Source organism: Papaver somniferum, chromosome 6 (assembly GCF_003573695.1).
Source record: "Papaver somniferum cultivar HN1 chromosome 6, ASM357369v1, whole genome shotgun sequence".
Classification (NCBI taxonomy): Eukaryota; Viridiplantae; Streptophyta; class Magnoliopsida; order Ranunculales; family Papaveraceae; genus Papaver; species Papaver somniferum.
In genome coordinates, this window is record NC_039363.1 from 1,471,028 (window position 1) to 1,494,935 (window position 23,908).

Here is a 23,908-nt window from a genome sequence, read left to right on the forward strand (position 1 = left end):
TCAACTAATAATAAACCCATCTTTTAATTTAATCTCACTAATTGTTTTTAACTAAATCATTTCACTAATCATAACCTAAAATTAATTAGGAGGGTAAATTAGATATTAAAAAATAATTAGATATGGGGTGACTTGGAATTACTTTCAATGTCTTACCCAAAATAAACCACGGTCCCGGAAAAAATGGTTATAAGGAAATAAGTATTTTGGGGCGTTGGCCTAGTATTCCATCCGTCTTTTCTAAAGACATAGCCTAGAGTCTTGGCCCAAGACGACAATGGGCAACCCACAGGTGCCTAAATAACCCTTGTGCTGAAAAGCGTTTCAATTTTCCAATTCGTCGGTGTTTGAGGTTAGGGTTTGTGTTTTCCCCAATTTATCGACACGAACCAGAAGAAAAAGAAAGGTAATAATAATAATAAGAAGCAATGTTGTCGTTAGACGAGATCCCGGAGGAACTTATACAGAAGGCGAGAGAAGTTGAAGGTGCGATTAAGAAGGTAATAATAAATTTGATTATGCTTCTGATAAATGAAAATGTTTATTTATTTTTTAAGGATGAAGTATTTATGTGTGAAATCTTGAACATAGATCACTAAGAAGGCGCGCCTTGAAAAGTCGACATTGGACGAGAAGTATAAGAAGATGGCAAGGGAAAGTGAGGAGATGTTGGCAGTGAAGCGTATGTATAAAGGATTGCGGAAGGATCTCTACGAGGAAAGAAATGAGCATATCAAATCAATTCCCAATTTCTGGCCTACTGCTGTTCGTAAATCCATTCTCTATTATTTGATTATTACTATTTTTTTCTCTGTTGGACACATTTATTATTGTCAATTTTAATTGGGAGGAATGTTATTGTTTGCAGTTTCTTAATTATTCCCGTCTTCGGAAACAGTTGAGTGAAGAAGATGCAAAGGTTGTAACAATTTCATCAATAATGTTCTGTATTAATTTAAGCATTGTATTTCTAACCTGACATCTGTCAAAGCTTGCCCCTTCTCTAAATCGGATTGCAGATAATCAGGTTTCTGAAGTCTGTGGTTGTGGAAGTTGGCCAAAATGATGAGCGCGTAATTACTTTCGTAAGTCTCCATCCTCCTATTGATTACAATTTACTGTATATTGCTATTCGCTCTTATGTTTTTTTAATCGAATTCAGGAAAATATATATGTTTTCTTCTTGATTGCAGTTCTTTGGCGAGAATGAGTATTTCGTAAATACATTTCTCAAAACGATATACTCCCGCACTGACAAAGGAATATTAGTTCATAAACAAGGAACTAAAATCTTGTGGAAGGTAAGGAAATACTTATAAAGTTTCTTCATTACATCTGCTGTATTCCCTCGGACACTGATATCAATTGTTCTGTCAAGGCCACTACAACTGGAGCAGGAGCTGAGATTCTGGGGGGCATTCCCTGGTCCACTGATATCGATAAGAGGTTTGTTATCTATCTCAGCAGGATTCATAAATTTACGCTAAATGCCGGAGTAGTAATGTATTGTTGTATAGGTGGGTTAATTCCCTACATTATTTTGATTGATACAAAGCCTTCAATAAAAAATTGAATAGTGATAGAATCCTTCTTAGTAGATTAAACTTGCTGGTGTAATATGTATTATCTGTTTATCTAAGGTACGGGTACGTTGACTACTTTTGCTTGAATGAATCTTTGACTACTTTTGCCTATGGATCTTCCAAAGCAAAGCCAGCTACATCCTCAAAATCACAGAAACTAGTCATAATAGTATATGGAGAGCTTAAGTCAAGATTGAGGAAACATTGTGGATTGTCTAGTATAGTTGGGCAAAGCTTTTCAAATGCATAGTTTCAACTTCGTATTCACGCTAAGTCTGTTACATTCTCTGTCTCATACATAATTTGCAAAATCAAACTTGTAGTTTATGCGTTAGCAAATATATGGGTATGCGCCAACTGACGATTGACCGTGTTTGGTATTCATGCAATTGATGACTTTCCTCTAGAAGCTTAGTTCTTGTTTATTAAAATCTGGCTGTTAAGTTTGCTTTCATATTTACGTTTGGTACGAGGTTTCAAATAAATTTGTGGTTACAGTACGGTTGAAATTCTCGTTTGAAATGTTTGGATCAAATGTTTTAACACTTTAAAACTTACTTGTACACAAATAAGTTGGGGTAGGCTAAAAAGGAAACATGGGACTTCCCAATCGGTGACCCATCTTTGTACTGCTCTCTTTTGGTCTATAGTTGGCTCGCCACGTATTTTCATAATAGCTGTGTTTTCTATTGTTGGCTCACCACGCCAATCACGAGCACTTCTCCTTTAAACTGCTCTGTGGTATTATATATGCATATATATATATATATATATATATATATATATATATATATATAGAAATATAATTAGGTTAGCATTAAAATGTAAACTAATATAAGTTGCATGACTTAAATGGGAAAGATTTGGATATAATAGGCTAGGTTTTAAAATGTTAACTAATATTAGTTACAAAACATAAATGGAAAATATTTGAAAATTGTGCTTCCATTTTTATATTAAGATGCCATTTTGGGCGCCCAGACTACCGATGCCTTGCCCTTAAAGTGGCATCCTATTTTCACTGCGTGGCGCCAAGCGGAAAACAAGGACACTTCGGCGCCTAGGCGACGCCTTGTATAACGCAAATATTAGTATGCCGAGTATGTGGATATTCACCCACTATCTATCTTCTGAATGCAGCTTCTTTACACTCGTCTTTGATCCTAAAGACAAAGGTCTTCCAGAAATGCGTTGTGATAAGGTAATATGTCTTCACTTTTCTCAAGTTGTGAGCCACTTGATCTGCAATATCGAAACATATCCTTCTATATGGTGAAGACTTCCCTGTTGGTCTAAAAGTTTCTGTGTATACTTATTCACAGTTTCTATTAGTTCGCCTTTTTTGTTTTTGGCCGACTATTTTCGGAGGTAAGGTAGGTTTGAAACCTGACTCGACCTAGCCAAAATTTGAGAAGATAATTGAGGGTGCAAACTCTCAGAAGATAGAAAACTGTAACTAGCTTCTTTAGCTAAACTATCAACTTAAGAAAGAAAAATGGAAGGTTTCTATTTGTTTCCGTAAGTTACAACTTTTTGTGAAATCAATGAAGCAAGCGACTTTGCAATTCTGTTTTCTTCTAACACATAATATTAACATATTAGTTGCTTCTACATCTCCAGGTGCTTGAGACAATCGAAGAGCATCTATGGCCACGCGTACTTGGCTATTACTTAAACGTGAGTTATTTGTCACTTTCTTGTCATTGGTTGCTGAAATTTTGTCAATAAGTATGTTATAGTCTGCTCTTGCTTATTATGGAGAGCTAAGCAGATAGAATTTAACTTCTTGATTCTTGAGTAATCTGTACCAAAACTGTATGATGTAATGCCAGTGTGCTTGAATCTCTGCCGTTGTACTGTGAATATACATAGTTCTTCCGGTACGTTTGGATGCTGTGGATTTTGACGTTACCATCTAGTTGTGTTTTGATCATTTCCTTACTTCGTGTTGTCTATCTAGAACTGGAAGCGCGCCATTTTTCGCTTTAGGCCTGTTAAGTTGTAGGATGTTTATTACTGAATTTATTTGTTTGATTGGTCAGAATTCATGTCTGTTGACATTTGACTAGGTTCCCCCCTTTTTTCCTTTCCCTTTATCTTTATATGGAATTTGTTAGTTGCCGAGGTTGGATTTTACTCTTTAGACTGTCTACTTCTTGTGATATAAAACTGTTATATTCAATTGAAAGAGTCTCTTAAAGCAACCACAAGGTCCACAAGGTCCACAACCATAACGAAATGCAGGTGTAGGGCCGAGTTAAAATCCTCTCAAGTTGTAAAAGTGTGTAAGCTAATTATAAGATTTCATTGCTCATCCATGGGTGGAGTATTGCTGCAAATACATAAGCTTGGGGAAATGTGCTTTAATGTATTGAATCTATTGAAAAACCAGAATTAGAAATCGGATAGAGTTTGTTATTGGATGCAAGGTATCATACAGAGAAGATGGGATGCATACTGTTAGTATGTGTCCATACCCATCCTAGCCTGATTTCCATTTGACGGTTCTTATAAACCCACCCAAATTCTTTCTTTGTACAATATTAGCATTTTAATACCTAGGTTGATAACCTGGGTTCGAATTCGCCCAAACCTGCCCAAATTCTTTCTACGTATAATACAAGCGTTCCTTCTCTGTGTAAAGTTTAATATTAGCATTCTTTCTGAATTGGCCAAATATTTTCTCTTTTTTTCTTTCCCGATAGTGGTGTGCGATTACTGAAATTGAAGTAGAGGAAGGAAGCAAGGAAAAGATTGCTTTGCATGAATTGAAGGTTATACAAGACAAGCTTGAAGAGGTTAGATTCATAATTTCATGTGGTAATCCCTCTATTTTTATCATCCACTGTTTCTTCCCGTGGCTTAGCCTTAGAGTTATTGTGTCTTTCTATTGTGAATGTTTTTCAGTATGATGGCAAAGAATACCGTGGATGCATGGAAGTGGAGGAAATTTTTGGGGAGAAGGCATTGGAAGAACAAGTGCTTATTGAGCAGAAATGTAGTCAAGAACGAAAACCACTTTATCAGGAAAGAAATGAGATTGTCAAAACAATTCCAAAATTCTGGTTATTAGCGGTTAGTAATTTAACCTTCCTCTTTTGCTCGAAGAGATTGTTTTTCTTAATATAATGTTGTGTGGCTACATTATTGTTTTGCAGTTTATTAGTCATTATGCACTTGGAGATCTTTTTGGTGTTGAAGACCAAAAGGTACAATGCTGGAGAATTTTTTTTTTCTTTCATAGTAGTGTGATGTTTTCTGATTTCATATTCTAGACCACCACTGTTTATTTTATGCAGATATTCAGGTGCGTAGATTCTGTGGATGTTGTAGATAACGAAGATGTCACGTCTGGGTACACGATTACGTTAGTGAGTTTCTTCCTTATCCCTCCTATCCACTTGGTTTTAGTATTAAAATATGCTTTGTGGTTTTCTTTGTCATCTATTAGAATATTATATATTATTTGTGTTCATTCTTTGCTTTGTGGCTTTCCTTGTTTTTCTTGATTGCAGAATTTCGATAATAACCCATATTTCTCAAACCAAAGTCTCACGAAGAGAATCTCATTTTGTGAAGATGGAACTACTAACTTAAGTGCTGTCATGATTAGCTGGAAGGTTAACATGGTAAACAAATTTTATCTATTATCTCTAAGCATTTGTTTTTGGTATTATGATTAGCGTAATCTAACATCATCTTTTTGGGTTACCAGGACATTTCAACTGAATATCTACATCACACTCCCCTTACTAATGCAAGGTTAGAGGTCTTATCATGCATTACAATTGGTTTTTTTGTGCCCTAGTGATTAACATACTTTTTTATACATGGTCTGCTTGTCCAACTTGTAATTTCTGCAATTAGTTTTGTGCATAAATGCATGTACTTCTTAGGGCAATTAAGTTTAATGATCGTGCAGGATTTCTCTCAAATGTTAGGATTGGGAAAGGTTAACCCAGATTTTGCTTGAACCTGCAGGAACTATGATCCCGTGTATGAGTAGTTTATGGTTCATTCCTGTATATGTTTGCTTCCGTACCTACCCTATGGATCTCATAGCGCTTCAGTTTATATTATCGGTATTTAGTTAATTATAGTTTGTGTAGTCAATTAAATAGACTATTTTCGATTTTATTATTTATTTAAATTTCAGAAATCCCCAGAAGTATCTAAAATAACCATCTTAGAGTTTTATTGGCTTAGGAATAGTTATTTATCTTAGGTAATACTACCTCTCTCCCTTTGTAGAAAAGAGTTACTATCACTCTTTCATTTTAGCCTAAATATAGGTCAAATTGAAAAAGCAATAGCAACTCTTTTACAGATTTTGAGGGAATACGTTTTAGTCGGCTATTATGAAGGAGCTCCATGTGCTAAGGTAGTCTGGTTAGATTTTCAATTTATTAGTGACTTTTATGTCTTCAATTGAGTTTCTACCCTATAACTCGTATTTATTTATCCACATTTCATCATTTCTATATCTATTTACCCATCATTAAGGTACTCTACGTTTACGGGGATGTATGGTTTTATATGTGTGTAGTCATAATTTCTTTGTTCTGCAATAAGAATGTCTTAATGCGGAACGTACATAAGATTACAGAATATTAGCTCCAAGTGATTCTAAACAGAACTTTACCATATGTTTATCCCTTATCTATTGCTAAACAGTAAACAGTTATTGTGCGATTCTTTACCGTGCGTGGTACTTAACCTGTATTTATTTGCGAATACAGCTTCTTTACTTGGTTTTGTGCTCCTCAAGTTATTGGCAAAGTGTACCACGATGAGGTAGCTTATTTCTTTTTTGCCAAATTTTGTGACCATTGTTTTTGTTTTTATGTTGGAATATTTTCCTTTGCCTTCTCGTAAAATGTCCCTTTAACCAGGTATCTGAATCAATCAAAGATGAACTCTGGCCAAATGCGTTTGAGTATTTTCTAAATGTGAGTCATTTTGCTTCTCTTTTTTTCGTTTTTGATTCAAATTTTTTCATCTTTACCTTGAATTCTATGAGCAAGTAGGTAGTCGTGATCTCACAAAAAAAAGTAGGTAGGTGTGTCACATATTTCCGTGTAATTCTTGCCGTAGGTTGCCTCAAGTTTCTTCTGGTTCATGGATAAATAACAAAACTTGAAAAGACATTTTTCATGCCGAGTTTTAGCCTCTGTGTACTGGTTAAGTTATTTGATCTTTTGGTCCTTGTGGATGAGTCTATTATTTCCTACCTTTTGCGTATGGAAAGGAGTTATAGAGAAAAAAATACTTTTAAATTGCAGACAATGCCCAACCTAAATCTCATTTATTATCCCCGGATGATTACCTATTATTCTCTCTTTTATCTCATGTAATCATAATCGCATAGGTTATCTCCGTCTTCACTGGCTAAAGATACTGTTTTTAGGTTTGTGTACTATTATTATCTTCTGATGCTGTTGAAGTTACCCGTCTTATTGATTGACAGATCATCAAAAAAATTTGTGCAAAGCTGTGAGTAGTGATATAGCTACTCACCACAAGAAAATTTTGTTTTGCTACTCTTATTTCATTTGGTCCTTTTAGAAATGCATATTATAAAGCTCAGTGCTGCCATATATGGGTTAAAAGCTTTTTAAAGATTATTTTTGTTAGTCAATCTACCATGTTCTGGTTTATAAAGTAGTTGGGATATATATACAACTAACCTTAGTTTCTCTATTCCCTTGGTTATCAGGGAAATGAAAGTGATGAAAGTAGTGATGAAGAGGATGAATAACCAAAAGGCGTCGAGGAATGACACAACTAGCCTCTATCTAGTTTGGCCTTTCGGTATGCTGCTGTTGGCTCACCAATCTGTCGACAGTTGAGTGTAATTATGGATTTTTTTTCCTATTTATTGAAGAGCCTGTAAATATGGATCAGTGACATGCTCGTTCATTTAACATAGAGGTTGAATGGTCCACTGTAGTCGGTATAACTTAGAAAATATATTTCTAGGATGGTAAGACAATCAATGATTCATTTAGGCAGAAGTAGCAAGTGTGTCCATACACCACAATGAAACATCATAAAGCTTTGATCTACCAAGAAGGAATTTGCGAATTCCTGTAGGCACATGTAAGGTACAACCTCCACGTCTTCTTTGCTCAACCCTTTTGGGAGATGGGGATAACTTAAGAAATTGCAAGCTATAACATTTTGTGTTTTGCCCACCGAATCTTACTCTGTGCCTGCTCAGTCACTGGTCACTCTTTTTTCGTTGCCCTTTATTTTTGGCATCTACAATGGGCAATCCTTGCTTCTCAGGTAACATCTAAACAACTCGTCTCCCATTTTCGGAAGTCCTTGCTTAAATTATTTATTTTTGCCGTTTGGTCGTAACACCGGTGCCACCCGATTCGTGCCATCCCGAATCGGACTATACAAAGTGACCGGCGAACTAGCGCCTCACCTTGTATAAAGTGGTGTAACGACCTTTACACCGTGCAATTCTTCTTCTTTTTTTCTAAGCAAAGGCCTTCAAAAGAAGGCTAAGAGTCCGTCACAACTTCTTCGTAGATAATCTGAATTTCTCGGTGGTTAATCGAAACCAGATCCTAATAATTGAGACAATATTCTGACAAGTTTTCCATTTGAATCGGCCAAAAATCACCGATGAGTTAAATAGTGAGTGGAAGTTATTACGGTCCAATTGCTATAGTTACCTGGTCTTCATCCCTGGCTCTGACTTCACGTGGCCAAGTCTCGGCCAGAACGGCGGGATCAGGTGGTCGATATTAGCATGAATTGAGACGAATCTCTATACATTTCCACCTATTTACAGAGAAAAACCCCTATCGCTTCCACTTCCGGTCGCTTCGTTTTCCCTCTAAATCGAAACATCACAACCGCCATCAAATTTCTAGGGTATCTAGGTGGACTAATGTCTGGTGGTGGACATCCCGTGACTCGAGTGGTTCCTATGTGTTTGTGCAAAAGCACGTGTCACATGAGCAGCAGTAGTGCTCAGGGCCAACTACAAGAGGATCAATTCGTATCCGGTACCCTGTATTGGTGATCTGTACCCGGTCCGAGATGTCTATACTGGTGATCTGTACCCGGTACCTGGCCCAACTACCAGAGGATCTATTCGTATCCACAAGTACCACCAAAATGGATGATGCTACCAATGTAGTCAATGTTGAATTTCGGTGAAATATTGTCAATATAGATATCTCGGATAAACATCGAAATAATATTATCATCATCAGAATAGTATCTAAAATGAACTAGCAAACTTTTAGGTGGCTTTTGTAAAAGCTTTACGAGTACATATTTGCTCTGTTAGCACGCTATTAGTTTCAATTGTACCTAAAAAAACTAACAACTGCGTAAAAAGGACGTAAAAGAAAGTAAATGAAAACATAAAAACAAATTATGTTCGGAAATAAAAATAAACTATGTACCGGAAATAATGATATCAACACGAGTGGATTATGCAACCACTTCTCGATAGTGGCGGCAAAAGATGATGTGATTTCAATTGTGTTGTAGAAAAAGGTTTGTTGAGACTTGTGAAGGTTCGATTTTTAAACTCATTTTCTAGCTAAGACTAAAAGGAAAGAAAAACTACTCAGTACAAATTGATTTCAAGACTAAAAATAGACCAAGGCTCCGGATTCCACTGTTCTTTCTAGTTGATTGGTTAACAGTAATATTTCAAAATTATTATTAAGCACTTTTTTCATTAATTCACAATTAATCTATAAAGTGCCTAAATGTTATATTGTAATCACTGAGCATAAATTATCAAAGAATTAATTCTAAGCATAGTAAAAAAGCGGCGGTCTAACAGCCACATCCAATATTTTGTTTCGTCAATCTCAATGGACAAACTCCAATATACTGTCAAGAGAATCAAGTAGACAATCAGACTCAATCTTTAGAAAATTATATCAAAGAGTTATATCTCAATATCGCAATTCAATCCACAATCAAACAAATAAGAATTTGCGAGCCCGCTTGAATAAGAGAGATAATTTGAACGTTATCTCATACCAATATCCAAGTGTCAACCAATTCAATCAACAACCCAAAGGACATATTTATGTGTCTAACTTCTTATGACTAGTGTGCAGAATCCTTATGTATTCTTAGCGCGTTGGATGCTATCATTACGGAGAACTATTAAGTTGGTAAAATAGGTTTTGTGGGTATATCTCTAGTAAGCCCTCATGAGACTATAACTCGTCCGCTATGGACACATACAGGTTTGAAGACTTGTTATTTATGCTAAAAGTAATCGTAGCCTCGACGACACAGAGTTGTATGTATTTTTAGAATTGTTTTGTTTGATTTGCTTGAGGACTAGGAAATTCTAAGTTTGGGGGAATTTGATAGTTGTGATACACACCTATATTTATATCAATGTTTATGCTTTCTTTGCGAGTATTCTTGTAAATTATGTATCTTATGTTTCGTTTTGAGTTACTAGGTGTTTTTGAGTCATTTGGAGCAAAAAGAAGTGGAACTCGCTCAAATCATGGATTTTTTCTCATCATCTTGAAGAGGATGAAAAGAAGAAGCAAAGGATGAAACAATGAGGTCATTCCGACTTCATATGAAGAAACTGCGAGCTTTTGAAGCCTATCAAAGTTGCGGAACTTGTGGACTGAACTGTCAGTCTTAAAGGACTGACAATACAAGAAGAGTATTGGGTGCCCCATATTGATCTGCTGGGTGTCTATAGAAGTTTTGGCTATTACCAACACCTGGAATTGAGATTGATTTCTGAATCATTCATTCATTCCTCAAAGACAAAGAATGGCGGCTCCATTAGAATTCAGATGGAAATGGAGATCGAGAAATTGATGTAGAATTTGAAGAAATTAAGAGGTTTAGTTGAATGTTAGGACAGGGGTTATGAATCTGTGACAAGAAGGTAGAGTGGGATTTCGAGTTCAAGCAGTACAGTTGAAGAAGTGAGTTACAGAAATTAGGGTTCTTAAACAGAGGAAGGAATTACAGATTAAAGGTTCAAATGTGATGAAGACGGTCAATACGAGTTCGTGATGCTATTTGAGATCGATTTGAGCATATGGGTTTTGTTAGCCCAAGTCTTCCGCAAGCTACTTTGCCAGCTACAACTCCTGTTACTGAGTCCAAGTAATCTAGTCAGGTCTTTGCTATTTACTAGGATCATAACAATATTCAGTTTTCATATTGTACTTATCTCCAATATAAATAGAAGAGTTTAATCTCCACAAGTTCTGTGGAAGATATTCACCATTTATTCATTCTGTCTTGGTATCAGGCTTTTGATCCAAGTTCACCTTCCGCAAAGATCAAATAACAAAAAAAAAAACACAAAATTTTTTACTGCTCACAGCGTCTGAAATGGCAGATACAACAAACAATCTTCGACAAGTCCAAATACATCATCTTGTTACTCTGAAACACACAGAAACCAACCACTTATTATGGAAAGATGAATTCAGGCCTATCTTAAAGGGGCATGGGCTAACTGGATTCATTGATGGATCCAAAGAAGTATCAGATCGTACTCTACCTGACAGTGATGAGGTAAATCCTGCCTTCACTGCCTATGAAGCACAAGATGCATTAATCATTGGTTGGCTTAACTCAACCCTTACACCAGAAGTTCTAAGCGTTGTAGCAAAGCTGGATACTTCAAAAGCAATATGGGATGCACTGGAAGCTGAGTTTGCACCTAAAACATTTGCTCACCAGATGAATCTCAAAAAGAAACTGCATAACTTATCCAAAGGTAATAAGTCTTTGAAAGCTTATTTAAATGAAGCTAAACGATTGTTTGATGAACTTGCAGCAACTGGTTACACAGTTCCTACTAATGAGATGAAACAATCCATTTGTAATGGGTTAAACCAGTCTTATGATCCAATAGTCACTGTGTTGGGTACTGCTGATAACATGGATATACAGACGTTTAAGTCACATCTTCTTACGTACGAGATGCGTCAAGAGAATCAACTATCACAGGAATCACAACCCATTGCAAATCTTGTAACTGCTAATTCAGCATCACCCAGCAGAGGTCCACCTAGGATGCACAACAATCAACCTAGACGACAACCACCACCAAACAACAACAGTCGTCGTCCTACTTACCAGCAACGTGGTCCTTCTCAGGGGGATGTGTACTGTCAAATTTGCAAGAAGAGGAATCACACTGCGGATCGTTGCTGGTTCCGCTATGATAGAAGCACTGACAATCGGGACAGGCCTGCTGCAGCTTATGTTGCTTTTCCTGATGCCAATAATGCTCAGTGGGTCACAGATACGGGTGCGACAAACCATATGACTGCTGATGCTCAGAATTTGTGTATTCCTCATGAATATGATGGACCTGACCAAGTGAGAGTTGGTAATGGTAATACTCTACAAATAGCACACATTGGTAACACTGAGTTTCATTCTAGTAACCGAAAGTTTGCTTTGCATAATGTCTTTCATGTGCCACAAATCAAAAAGAATCTGCTATCTGTTCATCAGTTTTGCAGGGATAACAATGTTTATTTTGAGTTTCACACTAATATGTTTGTTGTGAAGGACAAAATCACGGGAACAACGCTGCTAACAGGAAGGAATGAAAATGGACTATATGTGCTGGATACAAACAGTGGAATGCAACCATCTCAATCTCCCTCAACTTTTCTCTCTGCGAGTATTCCTGTATGGCACCAGCGGCTAGGACATCCCATGCTGAGCACTGTTTCTAGAGTTGTCAGGCAGTTTTCCCTTCCGGTTCAAAATAAGAGTTTTGGATTCTGTCACTCTTGTCATGTAAGCAAGAGTAGGCGTCTTCCATTTAATCCTAGTACTACTATTTATGATTCTCCTTTAAGTCTTATTGTTTCTGATATTTGGGTATCCCCAAAAACTTCTCGTAATGGATTTCGTTATTTCCTGATCTTCATGGATGCTTACTCTCATTATACATGGATATATCCTTTAGTGCAAAGATCTTCTGTTTTTAATATCTTCTGTCAGTTTCATAAACAAGTTGAAAATCTCACGGGTCATAAAATCAAAGTATTCCAATCTGACAATGCATTGGAATACAAGAAATTATCTTCATATCTAAACAACTCAGGCATAGTGCATCGGTTCTCCTGTCCACATACTTCAGCTCAAAACGGTTTAGCAGAAAAAAGGATTAGGCACATCACAGAAAGTGGTCTAGCTTTACTATTTCAGGCACATCTTCTAGAGGATTTTTGGTCAGAGGCTTTTACCACGGCCTGTTATCTCATTAATAGGACACCAAATCTTTCTTCTAGTCATACAACACCACTTGAGTTACTCTTTGGCAAACAGCCAGACTATTTGTTTCTGCGTGTGTTCGGTTGCTTGGCATATCCATGTCTTAGGCCATATAATGCTCACAAACTAGAACCTAGGTCTCTACCCTGCATTTTTCTAGGATATAGTTCGGCTCATAAGGGTTATATTTTCCTTCATCTTCCAACTAATCGGCAATATATATCAAGACATGTTCGTTTTGAAGAGCACATATTTCCATTTTCTCCTTCCCTACAGCGTGCTCCTGAGGTAAGTTCTGCAATACAAGACACAAGTACAGATATTTTTGGGTCTTCCATTTTCACTCAAAATCCACCTTTGTTAGTACAGCCTCACCACAGTGTACTGCCTACTGATGCACAACAACAATTACCGACGACTCTACCGGGTATTACCCCTCAGCAGTCTCCAGCTTCATCAACAGTGTTACCATCCCATGAAACATCACAAGACCAAAGTGAAAACGGGCAGGCTCATGTTTTAGCTGCTCCAGTACATACTATGGTCACAAGAGCAAGAGCTGGGATTTCAAAACCAATCCAAAGACTCTGTCTGACTGCCACTAAGCATCCGCTTCTTGATCAAGACTTCATGGAGCCTACATGTTACTCTAAAGCTTGTCAAATTCCAGAATGGCGTGAAGCTATGGACGTGCAGATAAATGCTCTAATTCAAAATGGCACCTACACCTTGGTTGAATATAAAGAAGGGATGAATATCGTTGGATCCAAGTGGGTTTTTCGGATTAAAAGAAATCCAGATGGCTCAATACAGCGTTACAAAGCACGGTTGGTAGCAAAGGGTTTCAGCCAGCAATAAGGTATAGATTACGAGGAAACCTTTTCCCCTGTCATTAAGCCATGTACAATCAGGCTAGTCCTTTCGCTGGCAATAATGAGAGGCTGGACTCTAAGACAGCTCGATGTAGAAAATGCTTTTCTTCATGGTATCTTGGAGGAAGAAGTCTACATGAAGCAGCCTGCTGGTTATATAGACCCTAACTATCCTAGGCATGTCTGCAAATTACACAAATCACTTTATGACCTTAAACAGGCTCCACGTGCTTGGTTCTCTCGTCTGAGTAATCATCTGTTGAAGCTTGGTTTCACAGCCTCCGTTGCAGACTCTTCGTTGTTTGTTCAAATCAGATGCAACTCGGTTGTGTATGTGTTAGTTTATGTGGATGACATCATCGTGACTGGTTCAGACTCACACCTAGTTGCAAACTTAATTTCTGATCTGGGTCATGAGTTTGCTATCAAAGATATGGGGGTGTTGTCTTATTTCTTGGGTGTTGAAGTGTTGCGGCAAGGACAGTCTCTGGTGCTTTCCCAAAGAAAGTATATCTCAGACTTATTAAGGCGCATAAAGATGGATGGCATCAAGCCAGTTTGCACTCCTATGGCTGCTAATGCAAAACTGCACAAAGTGGGTTCTACATTGTTTGAGGATTCCACTCTGTATAGGAGTGTTGTTGGCGCGCTGCAGTATTTGCATATCACTCGGCCTGACATCTCTGTGGCAGTCAACAAAGCCTGTCAGTATATGCATGAGCCGTATGTGGAACACTGGGAGCTAGTTAAGAGAATCCTACGGTATTTGAAGCACACTATTGATTTCGGTGTCTTCATTAAACCTAGTCAGGATTTTACACTGCATGCATATTCCGATGCAGACTGGGCAGGCAGTCTTGATGATCGTCGATCCACAAGTGGTTATTGTATCTTCTTTGGAGGCAATCTCATTTCCTGGAGTGCAAGGAAACAGAAAACCGTTTCGAAATCAAGTACAGAGGCAGAGTATCGAGGTGTAGCCATTGCTACTTCAGAGCTTATCTGGATTCAGTCGTTGCTGCATGAGTTGGGGGTTAGGTGTCCTCCACCTTATTTGTGGTGTGAAAATCTAGGGGCCACTTATCTCACAGTCAATCCTATTTTCCATGCACGCACAAAGCACATCGAAATAGACTATCATTTTGTAAGGGAAAGAGTGTCTCGTAAACAACTCCATGTGCGTTTTATCAGCAGCAAGGATCAGCTAGCTGATATCTTCACCAAAGGACTGTCTTCACCACGGTTTCAACTACTCAGAGACAAGTTGAACGTTCGTCAACTCCGGTTCAACTTGAGGGAGGGTGTTAGCCCAAGTCTTCCGCAAGCTACTTTGCCAGCTACAACTCCTGTTACTGAGTCCAAGTAATCTAGTCAGGTCTTTGCTATTTACTAGGATCATAACAATATTCAGTTTTCATATTGTACTTATCTCCAATATAAATAGAAGAGTTTAATCTCCACAAGTTCTGTGGAAGATATTCACCATTTATTCATTCTGTCTGGTTTGTTGGAAATTAGGGTTTGATTCAAGCTTGAATCTGGCAGGAAGAGGTGATTATAAGAACGGGGTTTTGGTATGAATTGAAGAAGGAGATGATTTTGGTGTTATTGGTGTTACCAGCAAAGAGTCGAAGATGGTTCTGGGTAATTTGGGGTTGGAATTTGACAGAGAAACAAAACCAGAAATGATGAAATCGAAATCAGCTGAGAATTGTGTGCAACAGATGATATGAATCCATCACATGGGTTCGGGTGCAATTGAAGCTACAGATTTCTGAGCATTAGATGTATGTTAGGAATGAACTACAGGGGCTGTAAGGATTGTTGCTGCTGCAATGCAGTTTTGAGCTAGAAGTGATATTGTAATCAATGAAGCCGAAATGGTGGTATACTTGGGTTGGCAGCAAGTGAAGGAAGTTGCAGCTGCATCACAACACTGGTGGTTAAATAAAATGGGATTTGTGTTTGAGCCAATGGGTATATGGATGTGAGGAACTAACAATGGAGATTGGCCTTGAGGTGTGCTGGTAGATTGTGAACAAGAATGTTGCCATGAGCTGCATCTGGAATCAACATGGTGTCCTGATTTGAATGCAGTGAATGGCTTGGGGCAGTAAGATTGATGGTGCTAAGCTTCCAGGCAAGAAACAAGATGAGACAGTGTTGATTGTGCTGGTTAGAACAAGTACAAGCGTTTGTGGAATTGAGAATGGTTGCATCAGGTTCAGATGAAGAAGTGCAGGTAAGGGTTAAAAGCTAGTGGTGATAGCTGAATGGAGCAAGTGATTGTTGGCTGGGATGAGCTTGAAGTTACAGATTTGGTACTTGACAGAGTGTTGAGGTGAGATTGCAGTTGCAAGTGGATATGGAACTGGTGGCTTGCAGCCATTGTTAAGAAGATGTGTTATTACTGGGAGCAGTGTTGGTTGCAATGTTGTGGTTTGTCACAGGTGCAGTGAAGGAAGTGAAGCTGTAACTGTGTTGAAGTTGCAACTGCAGGAGTCGATGGAGGTTGGTTGCAGTTGAATCGAGAAGCTGAAATGGAGTTGCTGCTATGAATGAAATGCCAGAGTATATACTAGATGATTGTGTATGATTTAATGTGCATGAAAGAGCCAGATTGTGTCTTGAGCAAGTGTTGTTGCAGAGAATGATATTGAGAAGATTGCATTTGCAGGAAATGGTGCAGCACTGGTTAGGCCTTGCAAATGGCTTAGGCCTTGGCCTGACTTAGCTGACTAGCTCTCTGACTCAACCTGACTTGGCTGAGTTGACTCGCTGACTTGACTAGTCGACTTTGACTGATGACCAAGCCACTCCAGCGACTGGTAGTGGACTTTCAGGTGACATGATGCAACTTCCCGACCAACTTCTGGCGAGCAGTTTTGACCCAAAAATCCAGAGACACATTTTTTACACACGGGCTTGGTGGACCACTTGGAGATGGGTTTTGAGAAGACCTTATATTGGAAAGAGTATCCTTTTGGAATTGGAGAAACATATAAATAGAAAACTCTTTCTCTAAACCTAGATATCTCCATTAGGGAGGCTTCTACTTTCGTTTTAGGGGTTCACATGATAGTTCTTCTTTGCTTTCTATGATGATTTCCAAAAACACAATTAACTAAAGTTTTTATTATTGGTTGAAGATGTGGTTGGATTTTCCAACCAAGTTTTGATTTTTATGAATTAGTTTTCTCTCAATATTATCGTTTGATTTATGTTGCGTATAATTATTTCATGATTGACGTATTGCAATATGATTTAATGTTTGTTTAGTTAAGTCTAGAATTGATTGAACTTACATCCATATCTATAGTTATTTTAGGGTTCGTCATCAAGCGACAACCTTGAATACGAGTAGCATGATATGGTTACTGTTTGTAGTGATACACTCTTGTAATTATATGTAGAAATTACCATTGTCCGAATTGTTATGCGCAATGTATGACAATTGCATTGATTAGCCTATTTCTGAAACTTAGTGCTCCTAGGAATTGAACTTGATTAACGCAAGGCGTTAGGTTATTCTTTAGGTAGTGTTGACACCCCAATTCCGCACGCTCCGTAAAAATACGATTTTTTACGCTTTACAACTGGATACAAAATACGGGTGCAAAATTACTGGTGTCGGCAGGATAGTGAAAAGGTAAAAAACAAAAAACACTATTCATTACCCATCAACACCCCCTCCACATTATTTACCAACACATTACCCAAGGAGAAAAACAACTTCATTTTTCCTCCTACCTTTTTGATTTTAAATCAAAATCAAATAAAGAAAATCATTTCTTTCTTTCTCACCTAAAATACCTTTGCAACATCCGTAATCAAAATGAGAGTCCAAAATCAAAACAAAAAAATAACAACTTTTTTCCAAACTTTCCCACTACACGTCCATTTTCTCTCCACTTAAATTTCTGTCAACAACACCTAAAGAGAAGGCTTACTACCCATAGACAACAAAAGATGGAGATAAAAGAAAAATCATTTCTTCTCATACCCATAAGAAGACAAGAAACCTTTTGGAAGTGGGAGACAAACTTTAATTAATTTTCTTCCCACCATCAACTTTTTCCCTTTATCATTCCTTCCCTGTTTGGTGCCTTACGTGCGAGCATAACTAAAGACCAAAGACTAAAAAAAAAGATCAAATTAGGGTTTAGTCCGTCCTGTGGCGTAGCGGGTGACGAGTAAATTTGGTCGCGCGTTGATATAAAGTCCGCTTCATCGTCCAGCGTAGATAAAGATTATGCCTGGCATGGGGCGTTGATAAAGATAACGCCTGGTATGGGGCGTTGATAAAGACAACGCCTGTATGGGGCGTGAACTATATCAACGTCTGGTGTGTGGGACGGAGATTATACGTTCGCCCGGGTTCAAAAATAAAAAAAAAAGAAAAAAATGGGGCGTTGATAAAGACAACACCCCAAGCAAAGTTTTCAAAACTTTGCAAATTTGGGTTCATGACTATATCAACGCCCCATTCAAATTTGGTGTCCGGCGTTGATTATACCAACACCCCATCCAGGCGGACATTATACCAACGCCCCATGCCAGGCGTTGATTATACCAACGCCCCATTCAGGCGGACATTATACCAACGCCCCATCCAGGCGGACATTATACCAATGCCCTGCATCAGACGTTAACTTTACGAACGCGCGGCTACAGGCGGACATTATACCAACGCCCGTCGGGTAGGCGGACATTATATAAACGCCCGACTATATTTGGATTTGGTCTTAATCGCCGACCAAATTTGGTCCGAGTTTTACTCTTTGATCAAATTTTGATCGATGGTCCGTCCCACTACGCCAGCCCACTCGACACCAAATTTGGGTATAGTCGTCCACTGCAGTTGCTGTTACGCATCATCCCATTTTCATCCACTATACAAGGAGGGTAATTCACCCTTGTTTAGAATGAAAAAGAAGTGAGCAAGAGTGAAAGAAAAAAAAAAGAAAAAAAGTTTCTTATGTATTCAGTACTCATTTGTGTACTTTAATGGAAAGCTTTTCCATCCCCCTATTATTCATGGTTCAATTAACTTAGCTATTTTGTTTGAGAAATTGGTATAACTTATCAAATATTGTCTCTAAGTTTTTAAAATATTAGCATTAAATTGCTGGTATTTTAATTACTTTCTGCATACTTAACGGAAGAAAAAAAATCATCTATTAAAATTTAAATTCTATATCCCGGGAAAATTAGTATAACTAATAAAGTATTGTCTCTAAGTTTTTAAGAGATTAGCATTAAATTGCTGATATTTTAAGTACTTTCTGCATACTTACGGAAGCGAGAAAAATCACCACAACAATCCTTTCAAGTTTTCAAATCATATCCCATGTATAATAATTTTTATCTCTTCGGTAAATTATGTAGTCAGGCGGGAACGAGGTGATTTTCCATCTTGTAGTAACACCGCGACTATTATTTTTGCATTAAGAATTACGATTAATGTTCCAAGTGGGATAAATCAAAGTGTGGGTATAAAGCGGAATTCCCTCCCACATTAGACCCATTTTCAAAAATAATAATTGCTTCATTAATCTCCATTTTTATTGAGCTAATCTGCAGGTAAATTATTTGAATTCGATATTTCATCGGATTTCGAATTTGAACAAAGATTTAATTGAGCTCTAAATGACGGACAAACAATTGGATTGAAATATCCATTAGAATTCTATTACACATCGATTTGTCCCCAAATCCTTGTAGATTGCTGAATTAGAATTGATGTTAAATCAATTCTAAATTAAAACTGACCATAAATTCCTTTCTATCACACCAGGAATAGCTCCAAAATTCCAGTAACTAAGTCTACGTCAACCTACACTTTAGATATCTTTATCATGTTTAAGATTATTCTTAATCCTTTACTATCAGATTAATCTGGGGTCGAATTAGACTCTTTTAAAAAAAATTAGGAGTTTGCGAAAGCCCCTAGATATCCAAAAATATTAAGAGTTAACCTAAACTCTTGATCTCTAAATCCATAGCTAAAGCTCTGCCTAGCTTATAATTATGTCACCGTTCTCAATGTCTCATGCATGAAAATCATCCTCAATTTCCAATAAAATTCGGTACTATAATCCTGCATATATAAGTTTTGGTAAAAATAAATTATAAACATTCCCCCTTTAATTATTTAATAGTGGCCAATCTTAGGATTTGGCGATTAATGGGTGTCTAACACCTTCCCATCTCGTACTAGAATCTCCTTACCCATACTCTCTGATAGCAGACCATAATACATGTAAGTCATAATTGGATATTTTTTTCCCGAAAGAATTCAGACTAGTTAAAAGGGTCCTGGCTCCCCTTAGTCAGGTGGCGACTTCAAAAAATCTCTCTATCCTATACGGAGTTAGCTCTCTTATTAACAAACTAGTAAGAAGATACCTCTATATGAACTCGTGCAACACATATCCACCAACGGATAAGCACATAGACTTTACCCCTATAACAAAATTAAAGGATCGTTAAAAAGCCCGGATATCAACCAGTGCTAGACTTCGATTTCTACATGTAGATTTCACATACACAGCTCTAATGTGTGTTTTGATAACTTTGGAAATTTACGGAGTATTCTTGCAATAAGGTATTCTAGGGCTTTTGATGATAGCGAGATTAAACACGAATTCTAATCATACATTCAAAACTTGTTTGCTAATGAATATGAAACCTTTATCTAATATTTCACAACCTTGATTTGCGTGTTTATTTCTTTGTTTGCTTTTACTTTATTTTAGTTTATAAAAATCAGAAAATCCCTCTACTATTTTATATAGGAAACCAAAACATATTGACAACCTAAGACCTCTTTGTGGGAACGATCCTTTCTTGACCTTGCTTCATAATATATTTTGAGTAGTAAGAAAGTGTAATTATTTTTGACGCCTACGACAAGGATCAACATCAAATAATTGTCTCATACACATCATATAAGATGTTAGTAGGCTATTTTCACATGATCATCTTTTGACTTTCGTCAAGAATATAAGATGAACTTGGTTGAAGCGAAAGCTTACCAACACAATGTAAGCGAGTTAAACTCAGCTCGAAATATCAAATGTGTATAGTTGAATACTATATAGTCATACGACTTTTTTCTATATATCGTAGATAGAGTAGAAATAGACTTTCCAAGTGATAGATGAGTTTCATTATCCATATACCATTTGTTAATGAAGTTCCATAACCTCTCCTTAGTATTTTCTCGTTTTCAATTGATGAACACCGTGGAGTCTAAAACACAACTGCATATTCTATCATAGTCCGAGACCTAGCTATAAGTAGACTAAAAATCAAGACTTATATGTAGTTTTGATCACTAAACTTGACAAACAAACTTGAGATGGCAACGCTTGCGAATTTGACCGAGCGGTGCTCTAAAACATACTACATCAAATTGATTCACAATTTATTAAGAAAACTAATTTTATATTTATGTTGATCCTAGTGAACCGAATAAAATAAATAATTCAAGAAATTGAAAATTAAATTACCAACCAAGCTCATGTGTGAATAGTTTCCTCAATTTCCTTAGTCACCGGATATTTTAGCCGCTCACCATGTTGAAAACCCTCTCAAAAAACTATTTATGCTCAAAAACGATTTACAAATGATGAAAAGGAAAGAAATGATTAAAACCATGTATTTGTAACGGCTATAATTGTTGCAAAACAATTTGAAAATAATGATACATAATATGTGTTCCTGTAGATATTACAAAGTCGTTGAACCAACAGTCTTAATTAAGTGAAAATACCACGGTTATTTCTCGACTTTCCTGGGAAGGTTTTATTTTTCGTGTTCTTCTCTCTTCTCTGCAACTCGATCAATCACCTCTGTGTTACTCCCTAACTCTCTTCAAGGATTCTCTCAGTCCGTATCATCTTTAATATATTTTCAGGACTACAAAAATCACTGTAATAACTCCGTAATCATCCTCATTAACGCTGCCAGCCAGGTGAATATTTTTTCCGTTTTCTTCTCATGCAAGCGTCTATATCAGTCCAATTCACTCCAACTCTCCTTATATAACTCATCCACGCTCCACAAGTATTTTAAACACGCTCGAACTCTTTGTAATTCCGTGACATACTCGTGCAACTCGTGCTTCTCTTTTTTCTTCTTCCCGACGATTCATCTAATTCCAATCGAAACCATCGACTACACCATCCTTGTTTTTCTCTATCAATTCCACCCCATCATAATCATCCCTTTAGTCTCCTCATAGCTCCTCTAAAATCCCAACCCTAATTCTGCTGGTGGCTTCATATTTTCTCGCCAAATTTCTGTACTCAACTGATAAAGATAAAGGGTGCCCCTTATCCATGAAAGGGGGTCCCTTTAGCAGTTGCTCAGGGGTTCCCTTATTAGTCCGTGAGTGTTTTTGGTAATTTTACAAAGTGCCTTTAACACTTTTTTTTTTCTTCAGGTGCCTTTAACACATTTCTTGGTTTTCTTTAGTAATTTTCTCCTGGGTACGAAACATCACTTTTTTAAAGCAAATTTTTATCAGAATAACTGATACACAGACGTAAAACACCATAATAAGTACAAAACCAAGCACTAACAATACATAAATTGAGGATACTCAGATACAAAGATGTGTCTATCAATACCGAAAAGCGGTTGTGTTGCCATACTGATGTAGTCATCTCTGGAATCCGCTAGTACGCCATAACACATTATATGGAGGCGGCAATGAACTTTTTTTCGGGATTAAATCCTCTTACATGTGGTGTATTATACTGATAATCAAAGAAAGTTTATACCTGGAAAATCTTTGTAATAATCATTTACGTCAAGTTGCGACATATGCAGAATCCGCGCTGAAAAATCTCATCGGAATAGACACACTCATTTTCAAAATAATCATGCATCATCTTGTGTTGTAAAAATGTCACCCATAATTTGCGAACCCGATTGAATAAGAGAAATAACTTGAATGTTATCACAAACCAATATCCAAGTGTCAACCAATTCAATCAACAACCCAAAGGACGGATTCATAACTGATTGATCTTAACACACAACCTGTGATATTTTTATTGTATAAACAAATATAATACGGAAAAAAATAACGAGGAAACCGTAAATATAGAAAAACCCCGAGACCTAGTCCAACATGGAACACCACATTGTATTAACCCGCTATAGACACTAGCCTACTACCAATGAACTTCAGAATGGAATGTAGTTGAGCCCTAACCAGTGTCACTCTGATCAAGGTACAGTTGCGCTCCTTACGTCTCTGAACCCCAGAGGATTCTACGCACTTGAGTTGCTGATCTCACCCACAACTAAGAGATGCTACGACCCAAAGTTGAATCCTTGATAAACCAGTCTGTCTCACACAGAAAAGTCTATTGAAATATAAAAATATGTCTCCCATAGAAATACCTATCAGTTTTGTCCCGTCTTATGATAAACCAAGGTCCACAATAACCAATTCATAAACCGGGATTATATTCCCGAAGAAAAACAAAGTATTATCATCCACCTCACAATAATCTTAATCGTATGGAAGCGAAACAAGATATCATGGAACCGCAAACAATGAGACAAAGATGTTTATGATTTATTTTAATTTAACCTATTGGAGATAAATCTCAAGAAAATATTAGAAAAGATAATACTAAATCATGATAGAAGAAGTAAGATCGGAACACACACCTACAAAGAAAATAGTTCGGTCTGGCTTTACAATCCCAATGAAGTCTTTAAGTCGTTAACTTATAAGGTTTTGGAGAAAACCTAAGATTAAAGGAGAATCGACTTTATTCGTAACTAGTATCACAGAGAAGGTGTGGAGATCAGGTTTCCATTTGTTAGAGTTCTCCTTTATATAGTCTTCAAATCAGGGTTTGATTGCTTTGGAAAAAATCAATTAATATTCACCGTTAGATTAAAACTTGATTAGATTCAAGCTACTATATTTCAACCGTTAGATCAAACTTAGCTTGTAACACACATATGAAATTATCTTCATTTGTGTATTGGTAACCGTACCTAAACGTGTACACTAGGTTGGTTCAATAATAGACAATCGAGGTTATCCATATGAAAACTTTCATATCAACCTTATTCATCTTAACCAGAACTAGTTCAAATGACTCAAATGAAACTAGTTATAATATTGTTCAATTGCTATATTCTCATGAAAGTATACAA

General features: G+C 37.1%; 1 protein-coding gene across 4 annotated transcripts; it reads left to right on the forward strand.

Moving 5' to 3' along the window:
• Positions 1–319: 319 nt before the first annotated feature.
• On the forward strand, positions 320–7,778 carry LOC113286639 (NAP1-related protein 1-like). 4 transcript variants are annotated; one of them, XM_026535203.1, is made up of 17 exons: positions 321–500; positions 592–765; positions 869–919; positions 1,020–1,085; positions 1,194–1,301; positions 1,379–1,446; positions 2,724–2,784; positions 3,204–3,260; positions 4,289–4,381; positions 4,491–4,658; positions 4,742–4,792; positions 4,883–4,954; positions 5,099–5,212; positions 5,299–5,345; positions 6,323–6,377; positions 6,476–6,532; positions 7,300–7,778. In XM_026535203.1, the coding sequence occupies exons 1-17, from the start codon at positions 429–431 to the stop codon at positions 7,339–7,341; spliced, it is 1,356 nt and encodes a 451-aa protein (XP_026390988.1). In that variant the 5' UTR covers positions 321–428; the 3' UTR covers positions 7,342–7,778. The 4 variants fall into 4 exon arrangements, 2 of the variants coding, with proteins under 2 accessions (XP_026390989.1, XP_026390988.1); XR_003329391.1 differs by lacking the exon at positions 7,300–7,778 and having other exon boundaries at positions 320–500; positions 4,883–4,950; positions 6,476–6,514; XR_003329392.1 differs by lacking the exons at positions 6,323–6,377; positions 6,476–6,532 and having other exon boundaries at positions 320–500; positions 4,883–4,950; positions 7,300–7,389.
• Positions 7,779–23,908: the final 16,130 nt, after the last annotated feature.